Consider the following 18721-nt stretch of genomic DNA (forward strand, 5'->3'; position numbering starts at 1 on the left):
TTGCGAAGTTCGAAATTGGCACGTCACGCGGCTTGAAAAATTGGGAGCATTTGTGACGAGTTTGCAAAGTTTAAAGTCTGCGATTTGACACCTGTCGCGAAAATCCCAAACATTTTTATGTCGCAAAACGATAACCGCTTACAGCACCCTTTTTCTCCTGCCTGCGGAATTGAGTTATGAGAACTGCAAGGAAAACACATAACGGCTTGACATTCTATACTCTCTCAGTTAGAAGCAATACGTCCAGTGCCTACTCAGCCATCACAGCAATACCGTGACTAATTACCCGCAAAGAATGAAGTAGCCATCTGCAGACATCAACATCTTGCACTTCATTATTGACCGGGAGAGGTAGTGGTAGTGCCGGGGTTGGGTTTTCCGCTTCACCAGTACCAACACTCCAACAGCCAGTCCTCTCAGGCTATGTCCGTGATTTCTTCAAGAGAGGCGTTGTTGTGAAAATACCGCATCTATTGTAGTCAATGGTTCATGTGGTAGGAATGTATTCTGATGTTCTGATAATTCTGGGCCAGGATTGAAAGTGATTCTAACTCCATTATGTATCCTGGAAGAGCCATACGTATGTCCATAACGTTGTGAGAATATCAGGCCCTCATACTTGGTAGTTTAGTCTCCACAGCCTCTGTCCTAGACTGGCAATCACCTGCCAGACAATCAGTAAAAATCTAGATACCCACAGCTACGCATATCGGCGAAATAATATGGCATGCCAGTGCTTCCTAATGTCAGATATCTAACAAAGCCACGGGTAAATTCTCCGGCAGCTCTTTGGTAAACCCCAGTAGCACTGCATTGCTTGCAGATGAACGAAAGGAATATGTCAGTGGGCACTCGAATGGGTAGCTTCAAGCTCGATCAGTAAGGCTGCCGCTGTACATCAATATCTCAGCAATTTAAAAAAAAATGCTACTGTAATGGACAACGGCCCTATGCAGTGCCTTATGTCATGCGCAACATAGTGATGACCAGCACCAGGAGGGCAATGACCAGGAGCACTAGCATGAACGGTTGCCAAGACGACGACCACGACGAGGCGAAGAGCGCCGCCGTGTTGGGCTTGCTGGCATGGCGGGCGTCACGCGGGATTTCCGTCATGACGCGGAAGCTGTCCACCGGGATGCCGTCTCGCTTGATGCATTGCTTGAGGCCTGCACAATGAGTGTCACATGGTCCACGGCAGTCAAGACTCGGAGCAATTTTTAATAAGTTCCCGAGTGGAGTTTAACTGCAACGCAGAGTGGTGCTGGTGCTCAGCCAGCTGAGCATACGCTGTATTGCCAACGGTGATTGCAAACGAGTTTACCAATTCTGGCTCAGCCGGCGGCACTCTCGGCCGTGAAATTCGCCAGTGCTGATTGGTCAAGCTTGATAATACAGCACATGTGCCACAACAGTTCTAGTCCTGGAATTAACATTGCGAAATATGTTTGCCTTCACTTACTGGCTAAAGAAAGGCAGATACAGTAAAACCTTTTAAAACTAAAGACCGGCACCGTGACTAGCGACCAGCCTGCTACTACCGACCACTGCGCCAGGCACGGACGGTCTCACATTCATGTATGGCTGTGAGGTGCAAACCTCTAACTAAGGACCACCTGCCACTAAAGACCGCTTTCTCTGTCCCCAAGGGGTGGTCGTTAGTCACAGGTTTTACTGCAGTTGCTGCAGATTGACAGCCACGGCTTTCCACCAGCTACAGCACACGCATGCACCAGTGTGAGCCATGTGCTTCCCGTATTATACGGCTGCCTTCCATTGATCACTACAGCACGTGCCAGGTTCACCGTGACAGTGCGTTATCGTGCTGAAAACGAGACTCCCTGATTTTCCCAACTGTGTTCCCATAATCTCCCCAAGTTGCGAGTAAACCTGTAATGGAAATCCTAACGGCACATCCGATGCAGTTCAGACAAGACGCTGGTCCACAGCTAGGCTGAACGTGAGACTACTGCGAGTGTGACCCGCTGCTTACTTTCAAGTTCGGATTCCGGCAGGCCATTTGGAGCTTCGATGAATAGGTGTGCTTTGCCATCACGCTTCATGTACGTGGCATAGGTGATTAGGCTACACTGGCTCATCATCTGAACAGATAGGAGAAAAGCAGCGGGCAACCAAACGACAGGGTTCGGTCAAAATCATGAAAAGAATCCTGATTTGCGCAGGAAAATATTTCCACATTTACCGCATCTGCATGTATGGAGGTTGCATGGAGGTCACGGTGTGTCTCGGGACTAAGGTGTTACCCGCAGCTCCTAAAACGGGGACTGAAGCCGTTACTAGACCAGACCCACCACTGCTGGGATTTGTGAAGTACTCTTCCGTAGGGGCGCTGGCTGCAGCATCACTGAGGGAAATCTATCACTTGTGCACTATCAACTTGAGCAAGTTTCGCTCTCCGACACAACTTGACAGTACACTATAGCATATGTTTTCGCTCAGACACGATGACACCCAGCATGGAGAGTATGTGTACCTCTCGTGGAGTGCCTAACCATGATCTTCCGTTTCAAGTCTCATGACATCATTGTACGTGTACTCCCGGAACGCAACATACGAGTATAGTACCTGCTTGTAAAGTCATGCAACACGATAACATGTGTCACTCCTTATCAGCACAGCTCATGATGCACAAGGATCATTCCACACACAAAACCTTTGCTGAGATCACCAATCCAGGAGCACATGCGCCCGGAGTGTACATGCCTGTGCCCCCCCCCCCCCATCACCACCCACACACTAGCACCACCGCCACCTGCACCCAACCATGTATGCACGCACACACATGCACGCAAGCACATGCATCACGTACCTTCTCTTCAACGATCACGGACCAAAATTCTCGACCGTCTCGCTCGACCTTCCACGTCATTCGTCCAACTACCCAGACATATCCATCCTTGTCTAGATACGCACCATCGTCCATGCGAAGCCACTTTCTGCCTTGCCTGTCAAAGAGGAAGCGCTTCCGTGGCACCTAGTCAGAGCAATCGAGTCAAAGTTACAGATCAGAGGGGGGAGAGAGAGAGTGAGAGAGCGAGTGTGTGTGTGTGTGTGTGTGTGTGTGTGTGTGTGTGTGTGTGTGTGTGTGTGTGTGTGTGTGTGTGAGAGAGAGAGAGAGAGAGAGAGAGAGAGAGAGAGAGAGAGAGAGAGAGAGAGAGAGAGAGAGAGAGAGAGAGAGAGAGAGAGAGAGAGAGAGAGAGAGGGAGTGAGTGTGTGAGAGAGAGAGAGAGAGTGTGAGTGAGAGAGAGAGAGACAGACAGACAGAGAGTGTGTGAGAGAGAGAGAGAGGCTGAGAGCTGTACAACTTTGAGAGAAATAACAGCATTTGCCAGCCCTACATAAAGTGAAGTACGGCGAGAGTGTGATACCAAATTTCATACGGGTCTACAGGGCACATTATCTGCGGGAAAATCAACCAGATTCAGCCGATATGATATTCTCGTTTATTGTACTGGGTACACCACAGTATTAAAAGTTCACAAACTTACTTCATGCATATTGACACTCCAGCCGCGGAGCACAACTTCGCCGGCTTGTCCACAGTCTAGCTGTAAGTCTTCGAGTACAACATCATCGGGAATTTGACCTACCAGCAACGCCATGGAAAAGACGCCGAGTAAATATTATAAATACTCACGACTTGGGCCCGTACGCGTACTTGCATGAGCGGCAATGCACTGGTGCAACATGACTCAAGACTGACCCACAAGGCGCAACTCAAAGCTGCAGGAATCATGTGCATACACTTTGGTACCACCCCGAGACACGAATACTTGCACACTGTAGCAGTATACATGGATGTGAAAACATTCAACCGGCGACTACTTATGTTAGATGTCGAATTTCGACCGATTGCTAGGAACATATTTTTGTCAAAAAGACTCGAAACGAACAAACAAGGACAAAGAGTATACGGAGTAGTAGCAGCAAGGAGTCGTAAAATACCGGTATTATACGACTCCCTGGTAGCAGTGATCAGTCGTTAGCTGAGAAGCAAATTTTCTTTTTTCTTTCCTTTTTTCACCTAAGTGTTGATTTCAGTCAAAAGATGTTACGTCTGCACACAGTCACTGAGTGATGACTCGTGATACGTACTGCAAGACTAGGAAAGGAAGAAACATTTGTAAGGATATGGGCAGCCCCCCCCCCCTCCCAACCTATCTGGGTCAATGCAACCCCCCCCCCCTCCCAACCTATTCGTGGGTCAATGCAACCCCCCCCCCCCCCTCCCAACCTATCTGGGTCAATGCCCCCCCCCCAACCTATCTGGGTCAATGCATGGCACTGAGCTGCATGCTTTACCATCGTGCTGTTTGATGATCGCCAGGCTGCCTGGGAAATGAGGTTTGCCCACACAGTGTCCGCCCAGCGACGATGCAATCTTGCGCGCTGCCGCTTCTCGCTGTATCTTCTCCCAGGTGCCGATGCTCGAGATGGGCTCCGCTTCCGTGCTGCCGTAAATGGCAAAGCACGACTTTGTGTTGCCGTGCAGGAGGGTGTTGAGTCGGCTATAGATCGGAGCTCCTCCGGTGTGACCGATTGTGATTGGAACGTCTTGCTTTGTCGCGATGCAGTGCTGCACGATGCGCTGTAGGAATGCCGGGGAGCCGATGCATGAGCAATGCTGTCGTCCGGTCGTCTGCTTGGCACTCCGGCAGCGACTCAGGATCTCATCAACGTTACTACCCAGAATATCCGTCTCCAGGATACACGGTGCACCAATCTGCAGGAAACACATGCACCGACATGATGCAAGCATCTGGTTGAAATGCTTCCCAGGGCTGCAGTGTACATACTTTCGACATGAACAATACTCAATGTTGTCTGTGTATGATCCACTACAGGTGTTTCTATACCGACACATACATTAGCTCAGCATACAAGTTGATAAAACACTGGTGCCACTTTACACAGTGTGAGATGACTATATGGGGCGCAGCCTGCATCCATCAAAACCGATTCTCGGCTACCTGCGTGTCCGTTTACACTAGTAAAACCCTCTTCTGGGGCAACATTCCTCGCGGAAGTTGCCTGACGGTGCATGCCAGGAATCAAGTGGCCGATGTACACAGCTGCAGGAAATGGTTATTGGGGCACATGGCATGCGCGACAACCCGGAAAAGAGGCATGGCAAGGCTAAGGTTTCAGCCTACTTCACACTCTTCATCCGCTTTATCGAGAGCCTAGCCACACGGCTAGCCGAGAAGGCAGAAATGCCGGCGGCGTATCTGCTGAACTGGTAAATAAAAAAACAAACAAGCATGCAGGTCACTCACCGCAATGAACACCAGCGCTCCCACGGGCAGGTTGGTTAAGTTGACCATCTCACCCAGCAACGGCGTGCGACCTGCCGGGTTGAGATCGCGCTGCTGCGCGTCAAAATCGCACGCCGTAATACTAAGCACCTGCTTCATGACGAAGGAGTGGTGGCGCAGAATCATCTTCGGCAGGCCCGTGCTTCCGGAGGTGAACGTCACAAGAGCATTGCGCGCAGAACACACATCGTCCGCCGACAGCAAGTGGCGCGCGTCGGGCGACAGGAAAGGGCCAGAAATACCTGTGGGCAGCTCAATGAGCATTGGGATCGCACGGATTGATGAGAATATCCACTAGGGGCGATGAGTTAGCAGGCACACAGGAAAGCAGAGAGAACATTCTAGTATTAACCTGTTGAAGCTCTAGGGGTATATAGAAACTGCATGATAATCTATTCATTAGCTTGAAAGGAAGTTGCAAACGGGAAAAGTCGGAAGAAAAAAATTGACTGACACCACCAGGACTCAAACCAGAGACCCGCCTAGCTTATAGCCAGCAATGCTCTACCACTAAGCTTTAGTGTAGTCGTCACCCAAGCAGCGACCAGTCAACGTTTTCTTCAGACTTCAACTCATGCTTTCTGTGAATCCGCACAGTGCGCAGCCCTCACTAAAACCCACACACTTCATGTACAAACAGGCAATCCTTTTTTGCATTAACAATCCCTAGATTTTTGCTGGTTAGCAACATGAAATGTTCACAAATCCTGGCTTTATAATCAACATCATACTGAATGCAGTACAGCACATATTGTATTGTATTGTACTGAATTTACTTTACTTCAGTGGCTCAACAGTACAATGCCTTACTATACTACAAAGAGGCCCGGAAAACCGATCATTGGGAGATAAAAGGAAAAAGAAGGAGCGAACCAAAAACTAAATGAAGTGAGAAAAAAACAACAAACAAAAACAGGAATTTTTAACATGGAAATTGTGGGCACAAGTTATGCGATCGAGTCCACCAACTAAACCAGATGTTGAACAGTCAGACGTGCACAATCTAGCACAAAACTGACCAAAAATCGCATAACTTGCGCCCACAACTTCAATGTCACAATTTTTTTTCCTTGGCTCACCATCTAAGTTCTTAAACAAACAGGAATAAAATTTATATAAGCCGTATACCCTCACATGGCAACAACGCTTTTTGAATAGAAACATACCTTGGTATACCAGAATTCGGTGCCAATACGTAGCCATGCCTTCGGCTTGGCCAGCGTCAGGCAGTGGTTGACCTTGGTGATGCTCTTGAAGTTGCCTTTGTCAATGAGCACAATGACCAGTCCTGTGTGTACGTGATAACAATATACCATGTGTAGAAGAAGAACACACACACACACAAATGCATACGTCATACTCATACTCATACTCCTGCCCATCGCTGAAGCGATGGCAGCGAACAAGCTATGTTAGACATAGGAACTTGTGCTGGGATTACACCATTCAACAGCTTGCAAGGCTGATGAATTGACCGCCGCTAATTTTAGCCTGGTCTACACCAGACGGCTGGTTGAAGTGGCTTTCTCTGGCCAACGAATCCCTATTCTTAATTTTCATTTATTTTTTGCACACACACGCGCGCGCGCGCGCACGGGCAGCGTGCATCTTACCAAGTGCCCAGGCAGCGATCACAGTGGCGTAGAACACAACGCCGGGCTTCATGGTGGCAAGCAATCGATCTTCCTCCTTCAGGCCGCGCTCTTTCAGCACCGTGTAGATGTCACTAGCTAAAGCCAGCATCTGTGCAAACGTGCACGTCACGCCACCAGCAAACGACTGTAGAGAGGAGAGAACACAAACCAGAAGAGTGTTCGTTATTTAGCTTGGCGAGGGCACGTCGAGGGTGGTGGTGCTCCTGTGGATGGCAGGATCCTAGGAGAGGTCGGTATGACTGGCACTTGCACAAAAGCTTGAATGTTTATTGTGTGTGTGTGTATGTGTGTGTGTGTGTGTGTGTGTGTGTGTGTGCGTGCGCACGCGTGTATCGCGCGTAATGTGCGTGTGTGCGTGCGTGTGTGTGTGTGTGTGTGTGTGCGTGCGTGTGCGTGCATGCGTGCGTGCGTATGTGCGTGTGTGTGTGAAGGTCAGCTTGGAAACACATTGGCAGTGCGGGCAATAGCAAATTTCGGAGTTCTGTAATAGGTCAGGCGTCGTGCTCAGCACTGTATCTATGCTGCACCGTAGGCATGCACCGTAGGCTTTGGTGAATTCGATGGACCTCTAACGCCAGCATTTGACTGTATTGTGGAATGTTTGATGCAATGGTTTTGTTGGCCCTGGTTTAATGTTGGAAATGCACATAAGCCGCACTGGAAAGCCTTTTCTACATGTAGGTGAATTACTGGTGGTTAAAGTGCGACGTACGCTCCAGCAAATACAGTATTCGTCTGTTCATAGGATCGGCATTCGAGTAAATAACCAGAAATCACGGCTCATTACATCACTTCTTATTTGGGCATTTTCAATTGGGAAGTTGTGAAAATATTTTTTAAAGCGCCCCTGTCTGTAATTGATTGAGCAACGCGAGTGATCACCATCATTCAGTTTGCCCAGGGCTGTTCTAGATGTCCTTCCTCTTCCCTCTCGTTGCGGGACGGCAAAATCGAACGCACAGTGCATTTTATTCGTAAGTTTGAGCCCTTGAGGGAGTTGAACTCGTGTGCCCAATTCCCACACTCTCTGACTGTGTATTATCTAGCTACAGTCGTGCACAACTACTCATAACTCTTGCTTGTATCCGTGTGTACTTTTGAGGGAGTTGGTAGTATTATTTTCGGATCTAAAAAATGCAGTGGTCTGCACGTGTTGCGTGCAGCACATGCACATTGTCATGTTTCTACGTTCTGAGGATAAGATTATCTTCCTGCACGATACCCAATAGCCTAACCAGGCCTGATCATGGCGAAGCGAGGGTTTTCATAGCCACAATTGCTAAGCCCTACCATGCATAGCCGATCGGGATATCGTCGGCCATTGTCCACCATGACTCGTGCGATGTTGAACAGATCTTTCTCCGCTATGACAGCGTCAGGGGAGATCAGCTGCCTGTAGAGCTTTTCGCGCTCCTCGTCACTGGACGCTAGGAGCGGATTGCCGGACACCTCCATGACGATGAGAGCGGCTTGTAGTCACCGACTAACCTGTCAGCCACTGCCCGCTGATTATTATTATTCTTTCAATGGCAATTATGGGTTTCTCCAAGTAAGCAAGTAAGTAATTAGTTTTTCACTGGCACTGGCTCAGTCCACTGGCACTGGTTTGCAGTGCACTGCTAATCACATGGTGACATGGTGACGTCGTTGATGAGCTTGACTTGAAAACGCTTCACTTCTGTCCCTGAGGCCTGGCTGAGGCCCTTCACTTCACCAGTTCACTGCGGGCCGCTTCAACTAACTATTATTTTTACTACTTTCATTTTTCAAGCTCCACAGCCTTCAGCCTGCCAGAGCCAGGAACCAGTTACCTGAGCAGGCTGAGGAAGTCGGACGACTCCCTGGCTGGCGGGTTGCGACTTCCTGGAAGTAAGTAGATACGGCATAAGCGCCAGCAACAAAAGTAACATCGTCAACATGGTCAAGGAGTCCAGGGGCGTACATAGGGCGGTTCCCGGGATGCCCGGGAACCAGTAAAACAAATAATTCGATATGGGTACAGAGAATTTTTTGAGCCAGTCCCAGCGATAGTAATGCGCTCACAGACTCACAGTGCAAGTGCATGTCTAGTCTGGAGTCCGCCTGCCGGTCCGAGGACGGTGACTAGCCCAGGTGTGAAAGTGGTGCTGGGAGTGGGACACAGCGTAGATCTACTGAACTGGGCCATGCCTGAACCCATCTTGGGTTCAACAAAGTCTCTAGTCTAGTTACATCGCCGGATTCCTCGATCTCAGAGTCAAATTTTCTTTTGGAGTTTGTTTTGACAAAGTTGGTCGTGTTTTGACGATGCTTTCGCTTTGTGGAAAAGAAAAATGAAGCGTCGACATCCAGAGGGCCAGCGCTCTATTCAGCGCTATTTTGAGCTGCACTCCTGCAGGCAAAGTGTGTAGCCAGTGCTAGTGGCGAAGGTCAAGCGATAGATGAGAATGCAGACGCACCTGACGTGCAAGTGAAGTATGCATGCAACGAGCAGCGCTGAGGAAGAAATCGTCGGCGAAGCTGTAGAGCGACCGTTGTTGGAAGCTGCTGGATCATCCAAAACTTACTTCAATGACATGGGAGTGTGTTGGAAGGGATATTCTGAAAGTCGACGTCCACAGTGGAATCCAGTCCCCCGAAATTTGCTGGACACGGAAAAGATTTCCGTCATCGACAATCATTGTGCGCCACCGCAGGCGAAGGATTTCATTTCCTGTGCGTGTCCAGATGGATGGCAAACAGCGCCACTTTCAACTATCCTTGTTGGAGGAGTTACCCTGGATAGTCTTTTGACAGGCATGCAATGGTGGCTTCTGCTTGCCCTGTGTGATGTTTGCTCCAGATGATTCGAAACTTAGGCAGCTTTCAAGACTGCATGCAATCGTCATGCTGAACAAAACATCCATAAAACGGGGAAAAGTTCAGTCTTTTAAAATCATAAATGCGTAGCAATGACATCGTCCAGCAGCTTGTGGATGGCAATTTCACCCAGTCTGAGGAGAATATGCAGAAACTCTGTGGGGTACGAAAAACAGCACTTCAATTGTGTGTAATGGTGGTTCATCAGTTGGCATGGGAACCACTCCTGGAGGCGAGCGGCGTACGCCCCTGGAGTCCCTTGTTCAGTTGTCATGGTTGTTTGAACCATGTGAACTACGTGACTGCAAGGAGCCTTCTCATCACTCACTGACATCAGCCGAACGGATAAGCAAGGAGATGACAGTGTGTAGTGAAGGAGCAAAGGGGATGAATTCATAGCGCACATTGCAAGACTGAGTTTGCGGAATCAAGGTACGTGACTAGTACGTCCTTGTAAGCGCTAACAGCTACCTGTATAAATATTATGATTGAATGTGAGAGACTAGGGTAGCAAGGGAGGAAAACGAAACGAGCTATTTCAACAAACAACCCACTTCAGTGCGAGTGTATTCTGTCTCTGTTTGCAAATAGTCGAGCATGTGCTGCAGATATGGATAGCTTCCAGAGCTCTCAATACAATAGACATGGTTAGCATTCAGTTTACCGTTTGCGTTAAATCCAACGGTACTCGTACCCAGCACCCGAAATACCGTCGGTTTGGTATCGTTTCGACGATAGAAGGCTCTGTTTACCGGGAGAGCGAAACGGTAAGATTCCAACTAGGGTGACGTCACCAGCCGGTCGTTGTGTCAGTAACCGGAATGCTAACCATGTCTTGAAAACACACCAAAAACGGTGCAGGCCGACGGTCGAAGTTAGCAAAAACGGTAAAATGCTGATCATGTCTAATAATTTTTATGCCGTGCAAGCACGTGACAACACAGTATAATCACCATCAGAATATCTACAACGACACTGAATCAGTGATCAGGGTTACAAATGAGGCGATCTCTATCTTAGCGATATAAGAATCTGTCCCCGGGGGAAATCGCGATTCCGCGGCCGCGGTTTTTTCCGCGTTTTTTTGCGATATTTTAAAAGACCGCGCTTTCCGCGATTTTCTCCGCGTTTTTTGAACTTTTTTGTTGCACCACACGTACACACAGTGCACTGTTCGGTTGACCGTTGTGAGCCGTTGACGTCACAAACTGGTCAAGTAGAGAGTCTACGTGTAGGGCGCGCGCTCCCTAGCATACACATGGCACATGATGGGCTCCCCGCCTCATATCAACTGCAAACTTGCCGCATATCAATAATATTCACCGCATATTTATCGCCGCAAAGTCACCGCAAATTATGCCATATTTACCCGCAAATTACACCGCAAATTCTGGGATTTTTTCCGCGATTTTCCCCGGGGACAAAAGAATCAAACTAATCAAGAAGACCAACGGCGTGACAGGAGGCACAGGCATAACACTTACTTTCACTAGAAGACTGAGCTGACAGAGTCACAGACGACTTAGCTGACACTTCACATTTATAGATAACGCTAGACTTGACACTTTGAACCATATTTGGTCGGGAGAACAGCTGAGCGCGCTTTAGCAGACGATTGGACACTTCTCTTCTTTGGTGACTACCCTGACGATGAGGTGTGAGTTTAATTCTTGGGAGCTGACATGACATGCAGGGGGGGGGGGGAGGGCATGCTGGCGAATACGCCCATCCAGGCACGGTTGAAGCCTAAAGGATCCTGCCCACATACCACAGAATACACTTCCACTGAAGTTGTTTGTTGAATAGCTCTTTTAGTTTTCTCCCCATTGCTATCCTCTTCCCTCACATTCACTCAGTGTATAATAGCACCTACATGTACATGCACGAGGAGCATGATTCCGCAAACGTCTCCCGATGTACTTTCTTCCTACGTACAATATTAATGTATGGCCTTTGCTCCTGCTTTTAGGTATGTCTTTCACTGTTACCATGGTTATGTCTTTCACTGTCACCATGGTTATGCCTTTCACTGTACAATCCCTCTGATGATATTGTTCGGAAAACGTCCCAGTGACTCGGGTAAAGTTCGTTGAAAGTAACCATGGTCCTTGTTGCTGGTTCACTGCCTGTTCGCTCTTTCCATTGCCATAATCTGCTTCTTGTCTCCACGTAAGATACTTGCTGGAAGTGAACATACTATTATTCACCTACCAGGCACTAATACAGTGCTGGCAACTGGAATCCGACCCTCTGAGCAGTGCGCTCACATCGCCGCAAAGACCCACTGACACGGGATTGCAACGCGACGAAAGAGAGACTGCTAGAACGTGAATGCACCGGTCAGGGGGTCGGATTTCAGTGGCCACCGGTGTACATGGCATACCGTAGTTATGCACTTGAAATGTGCACGCAATATAATCATATTCACATTGCTCACAGTAAGAGGACAGGTACCGGTACTACTGCATACTTGCCAACCCAGCCAAAGCAAATCCCTTAGGGTGCGTTCTTAAATCCTCTCGGAAAAGTTGGAGACTCTCCGAAAAGTTCGAGAGCTGTTCTTATATCTTCTCCGACTTTTAGGAGGCTCTCCAAAGCTCTCCAAGCTCTCCAAGCTTCAGAGGTGGTTGCAACTTGGAGATTTCTGCGGTTTGGGATCAGCGCATGCGAACTACGACTAAAAGCCACGTGTTCATTATGAGTATACGCATTTTCCTTTTCGCATACGCACACGTGCATTACTACATTCATCACTCAAGATCGCTGCCCCTTTGGCGCTTCATTTTGCTTGACATGTGCAAAATATCTCCGAATTCTTCGAGACCCGTTCTTGAGTAATCCCAGTTTCTTCGACTTCTCTTTTCTTCTTCTTCTAGAAGCTAGAGAATATAAGAACGCACCCTTAGTCACACACCCAGTTTCCCTTAATTTTCTCTCATTCCCCTTATTTTCCTGGTTTTCGCCAATTTCGGCCAATTTCTCTTTTTTTGGGCAATTTTTGATTATTTTGCGTATTTTTCCGCAAAATTTGGCCAATTTTGTTCTTTCTTTTTATTCATTTCTAACCCATTGCTCATTGGGGGACCAAAACCTGAGTTTCTTGATTGTCAGATCGCCCATACATGTGTGATTCTGTGAAATGCAGGACCGCATGTGCCCTTGTCACACCACAAAACAACCTTTTTATGAACAGTTTGAACACTCATGGTTCAGTGCCAATACCGGTAGTTTTTCGACCAAAGTCAAAAAGCCCTGGTATGCCGGTAGCGACCGTAGTTTCCCGGTATAATACCGGGAAAACCGGTATGGTTGGCAAGTATGCTACTGTAAGAGTACTGCAAACATGTGCATGTGCATGTGATACTGTAGGCACCGTATTTTGAAACGATTCTAGCACTCTGAAGGGAGACACAGTGACTTGTTACTGTGAAAATTTCCACGTTCTTTTTAAAATTAATTTCCGGTACTTTCGGTCGTCTTTTCAAGACTACAATGTATTGATGTTGCTTTCATATTTATAATGTCAATACCTACACAAACACTGACACGCATTTAGCCCTTGGCGGATTATGCCGGCATAATATTTGGCATAATCTTGGGATTTCGTCAAAAAATTAGGCATAATATACGGATTCCAACGTGTAAGGTCGGCATAATCTTTCGGTTTAGACAAAACTTATGCTTAGGGCATAATACAGCTTTGTCCTCCGGCATTATACGGATTCCAACGTGTAAGGTCGGCATAATCTTCCGGTTTAGACAAAAATTATGCTTAGGGCATAATACAGCTTTGTCAAAAAATTATGCTCCGGCATAATGTACGGATTCCAACGTGTAAGGTCGGCATAATCTTTCGGTTTAGACAAAAATTATGCTTAGGGCATAATACAGCTTTGTCAGAAAGCCCTGGGGCCACGTGTGTGTATGCGTGGTTTCTCAATCCTCTATGTACAGCGTGAATACATAGTGGAACCGAGCATAATTCAGCATATTTGTTGGCATAATTGTGGCATAATCAAAAGCATAATTTGACGATTGGCCGAGCATAGTCCGCCAATGGCTACACGCATTACCCAAAATGCAATAGGGAACTGCTTCTTTGTACCTTGAATTTATGTTACCTAACTTGGTCTTTTGCCCTCATACCTAAAAATTGTAGCATCTATAATTTCTAAACGGTTGTGCAGGATTGACAAAATGATGTGCTTTTTTTTATTCCATAGTACGATGTATCCCGGGGTAATGATACTGTACTTAAGTTTCATTGTACAATCACCAAAAATACAATGGAAGGCGAGACCAAAAAAATAGAGATTCCCGGGCCCTCCCGCACCAAAATCGAGCCGAAGGCAATTTTATTTTTGAAAAGTTCGTGTTATGTACAGTACTGATCGTGCGAGTAGATCTGTGACATGGTGTCACACAAACCTGGGCTTGTACGACTCCCTGGTGTACGACTCAGGGCTGTCGTTGGCCGAAATACAAAAGTACGGGTACCGGTAAACCACGTACCATGTACCTGTCGTCTGTAAAAAAAATACCGGAAAATACAGAAAAAAAAAGTTCAGCATGCCATGCATACACACATAGGAAAAAAATAAAAATTCGCCCGCCCGCACCAATTTCAGATGGGTCCTGCCCGGGAATCTCGCTTCTATTTTGGTCTCGCCTAATGAAGACATCATCAGTGCCATGCCAGAAGAGGTCAAGGTCCTTGCTGCTGTACTCGCGGACACACACACACACACACACACATTGGTGCCACGGCCAGACAATTGGCTGACTCGATCGCATTATATTGCAGAGTTGCCTCACATCTAGACCCAGACTGCCATAGCCAGGGGAAAATGTTGTTGGTTATTCAAGGTTGATTACATTTGTCAAGCATGAGCAATGGCTACCGCATCTGAGCAGATCTACAGTTTAAAACACCTGATTACAACACAGAGGCCACACAGAGCCGCCCACGCATCTGGAGCCAGAGCCAGAAAATAATTATGGCACGAGCAACGCATACAGTACCAGAGCAAAACATTGAGAACAAACGATGACATTCTTGCAAAGTCGACTGCACATCTGGAGCCAGAGGCGACAAAAAACGTCTTCTATAATACTTGCAAGTGAAAAAGTCATTAGTTTGAGGGGTTAAACAAAAAAATCATGGTTGATTGTATTGGACAGCATGAGCAGCAGCTACAGTATCAAGAGTACAGTTCAAAATACTAAAATACTACATGCAAGTCACTGATAATGAGAGGATCCATTGTGTTCTACAGTCATCGGTCTTTGAACCCCACTGGTATTCCAATAAACTCGATAAGCAGCTGGGCATGGGGGTGGGGAGAGGGTCGACGAGAAAGACGGATGCGCCGAATTTGGGATGCAACGGTTAGCCAAACGTATAAAATAATAATGAACACGAGACGTGCAGGGAGTGAGGTCCAGTATAATACAAGCCTGCTTGTGCAGTGCAGCACGACAGGTACATTTGTCTGTTGATAACTTCTCCATATTGATTAAAACTGCCTGCCCTTAAGGGCATGTCAATGATCACCTGTTTCTTTTGCGAGTTGCTTGTGGCGAGAACTTCAGGCTTTTGAGCTCGCAGGCAGCAACAAGGCGACTGACGGCCTTTTTACAGGAGTGCTGCCAGCGGGCCAAGCACTGGAATCTTCCAGGTGATTGCTCCATGTAATCGGCCTTCCAGCCAGCTTGCACATGCGCGGCGTGCACTGCGGATCTCTTCTCGCTCTCCTCTCTGTGACGGTTCAGCAGAGCACGGCAGGCGGCATGACTCGACTTCGGTGAGCTGCAAGTCGAACACTTCATTTTCGGCCAGCTCTGACTGGGCTGGCATGCACGCTCGCCTTCGAACTCTGGAGATCTACACCGAATACAATCCGACACAGTACCTCCACTAGCTACAGAGCCTCTTGCCAATCTGGTCATCTCAATCATAGACGTACTCTTTGAGTGCGCTTTGCCCGTGCTTGATGAGCTCATACTAGTGCTCTGCGGTTTGACAGATCTGGGCTTGCGCTGGCATGATCGGAGCGGCGACAGCGTGTCATCCTGCTCCAGGGATGCGGACTGTACGGACGACTTCCGGTGTGGCTGCTGCTGCTTCTGCCCCCGCTGCTGTCGTGGGCAGTGCTGAGCTGCGTTCACTTCTTCAGGGGCGACGATGTCACTGCAGCTGCTGGTGCTATCCTCGCTGCACTGAGAGCTTGATCCAAGCATACTGTTTTCCCAGCCAAGTTTGAACAACAAAGTAACATCGCTTTCAGATTCCCGGCAAAATGATCCTAAGTCTTTGCCATGACTACTGCTTTTTCACTTTTTACTCCTAGCCATCTTCGCCATCGATGTTCAGCTACAGGCACGGCTCTGTAGCGCCATTGCTTCAGCTTTCCGGTCCAGTGACAGTGAGGCTGTTAATGTTACTGGTACTAAAATTATCTACTTGTAGCTCCATCTGATTTCTGCTTGTTTTCCTCCTACGTGCGCAAATGCAAGCTCTGAATTCATGAATGCAAGAAATGCTATAATTATTACAATGTATATTAAAGTGCGTAGCTGTGAAGGTTCTGGAAAGGGTTTGCTACTCCCTAGATGCACATGAAAGGGATTGACTGCATAGGTGGCCTGGCAAAAAGTCCATATTTGACCGGCCATGCGCTCTTTGGGGATGTGTTGGCATGAGAAATTTGAACCCTGATTAAAAGTCTGTACGGTGCGAAGTTAGGTGGGGGTTGAAATGAACAGGGTTGACCCTGACTGCCAGAGCTAGCCCTGGAGCTGAGAGGCCTCGAGTCGAGAAGGGTCCTCGTTACGTTGGTGCATCTGATGTACAAAACTACCAGTACATGTACAGTACAAGTAGTACGATACCGACAAAACGCGTGACTACATTGGCGGGAAATTTGCCCGCGGCCCTGCACCTTGTGGTGCAAACCTGGCGCGAAACTCAATTCCCCAGCCAGGGGCTAGGGCCATAGGGCTAGGGGAGGGTTGAAACCAGGGTCCAGGAGTATTGGTATTTGACCTCTCCTCTGTACTCATATCCCTTATTACTAGCCGTGTATTGCTGAACCGCCACAAATAATTTAATTGAAGTCGGGCCGCGGATATTGCCCAATCGAAACAGGAAAGAAATGCAGTAAATGTACACAAAAAAATGGCAGTGCGGGATGATCGTGTACTCGTACTTTCCGGGGAAATCATGCGTGTGCCAGCTGGCGGTGCACATTTACAGCAGGGAGTCGTAAAATACCATAATTATACATTTTACGTCTCCCTGATTCACAGTTTCACACGCCATTGTACGAGGTGATTTTGGCTTTTTTTAACATTCGGCATTTTTTTAACAAATGCGTAAAATTTGCTTTTCTTCTGGCTGTTTCTCTGCTCCGGATAGCTGTATCGAAACATGGGTGATGGCAAATGATAGCCAGTTTATCGTAGATCAACATTGACCAGAAAATTTGGTGCATATAATTTAATTCTCCCTGCCATGTCGGTATAAATAGTGGTGGGTGCTTTGCCATTTTGAGTAAAATGTGTAAAATAAGCCCCTGAATGGACGAGGGGGCAGTGAATTGCTTCCGCAGGGCCTTTAGACGAGGTCAGGCTGTCTTGCCATCACTAAAGACAATAATGAAGAACAGTAGGTCACGGAATACACTCTGTGAGAATGAAAACATGGCTGCGATGCTATGCTACCTATCCAATTCTACCGTATGACACAGCCACTAGTTACAAATTCAAAAACACAGCTTTCGCAGCATACAATGCAGTTATTATTATTATTATTATTCCACAATCACGATGACATAGTGTCAATAAACATGTGATGCGGGCGATTTTAACCAGCCATGGTGGGGAAAACTGAGAAAAAGAAGGAGGAAAAAGAACAATGAAACCAAAACAAAAGAAGTACTACCGGTAACTACCGTCATCAGGTAAGCGCGTGCAGAATGGAACAAAATGCAGCATAGGTGGCACGGGATTTTACCTCCTGCGAAAGCCGAGACCATGTAATGAGAATAGGACTTGAATAGAGGGGATTCTAAAAGGATCGATGATCTGGCAAGTGTGAACTGGAGAGAACATCTAGTAGGCGAGCTATTATTGAACCAGTTTAAATGCGCAAGTGCATGCGGAGGAGCAAGTTAAGCTTAATACGGTGAATGAATTTACATGCCGAGTGGGGAAAGCGTTCTGAAAGAGGGGAAGAGGAAGCCAAAATGTATAGCGTCTGTGAGGAGGTTAGAGGGGGCATATTAATCGAAGCAACTTACGGTGCGTGACTTGTAACCGATGCATAAGAGCAGAGTATAGACCAAAGGACCAAACGAGAGAGCAGTAATCAAACAGAGGAAGAATATAGGAGTGATAAATTTGTATTCGACAACCATGGTGCAGATGGGAAATGTGAGAAGAAATGCAGCCTATAGCGGAGCAAACTCGCTTTTCAATATATGTTACGTGCGAATCCCAGGACAAGTGTTCATCAAGAAAATTAATATACCAAGGTGTTTGTGATTTTTAACTATGTTGATAACAATGGGATCGTCAGGGAAAGTAAAAAGTCGAGTCGTGAGGAGGGTGAGGTCACTGGAGGGTCGTGGGGGGATACAAAGGATTGCCGTTTTCGACATGTTGGGGAGGAATTTCCACTCCGACATCCAGCGCACAACTTGGTTAATGTGATACTGTAGCGAGTCACAGGCTTCTAATAAGCCTGGTTCGGTTATACATACACACATGTATGCAGCGCCGTATCGTCCGCGTAGAGAGATGTATGGTCCAACGATGCCAAATCATTTACGTATACATTGAACAACAGAGGCCCCAAGATAGAGCCCTGGGGCACTCCAGAGTGGACTGTTA

The 18721-nt window shown here is 47.4% G+C and overlaps 1 protein-coding gene across 1 annotated transcript; it reads right to left on the reverse strand.

Annotated features, from left to right (window-relative positions):
* Positions 1 to 416: 416 nt before the first annotated feature.
* LOC135818268 (uncharacterized) lies at positions 417 to 8559 on the reverse strand. Its single transcript, XM_065331624.1, has 9 exons — positions 8282 to 8559; positions 6950 to 7115; positions 6503 to 6624; positions 5298 to 5630; positions 4324 to 4744; positions 3510 to 3607; positions 2831 to 2995; positions 1994 to 2102; positions 417 to 1169 (listed from the first exon to the last, which is right to left on the reverse strand). Exons 1-9 carry the CDS (start codon positions 8444 to 8446, stop codon positions 961 to 963), a joined length of 1788 nt encoding a protein of 595 aa, XP_065187696.1. The 5' UTR covers positions 8447 to 8559; the 3' UTR covers positions 417 to 960.
* Positions 8560 to 18721: the final 10162 nt, after the last annotated feature.

Source organism: Sycon ciliatum, chromosome 1 (assembly GCF_964019385.1).
Source record: "Sycon ciliatum chromosome 1, ocSycCili1.1, whole genome shotgun sequence".
Classification (NCBI taxonomy): Eukaryota; Metazoa; Porifera; class Calcarea; order Leucosolenida; family Sycettidae; genus Sycon; species Sycon ciliatum.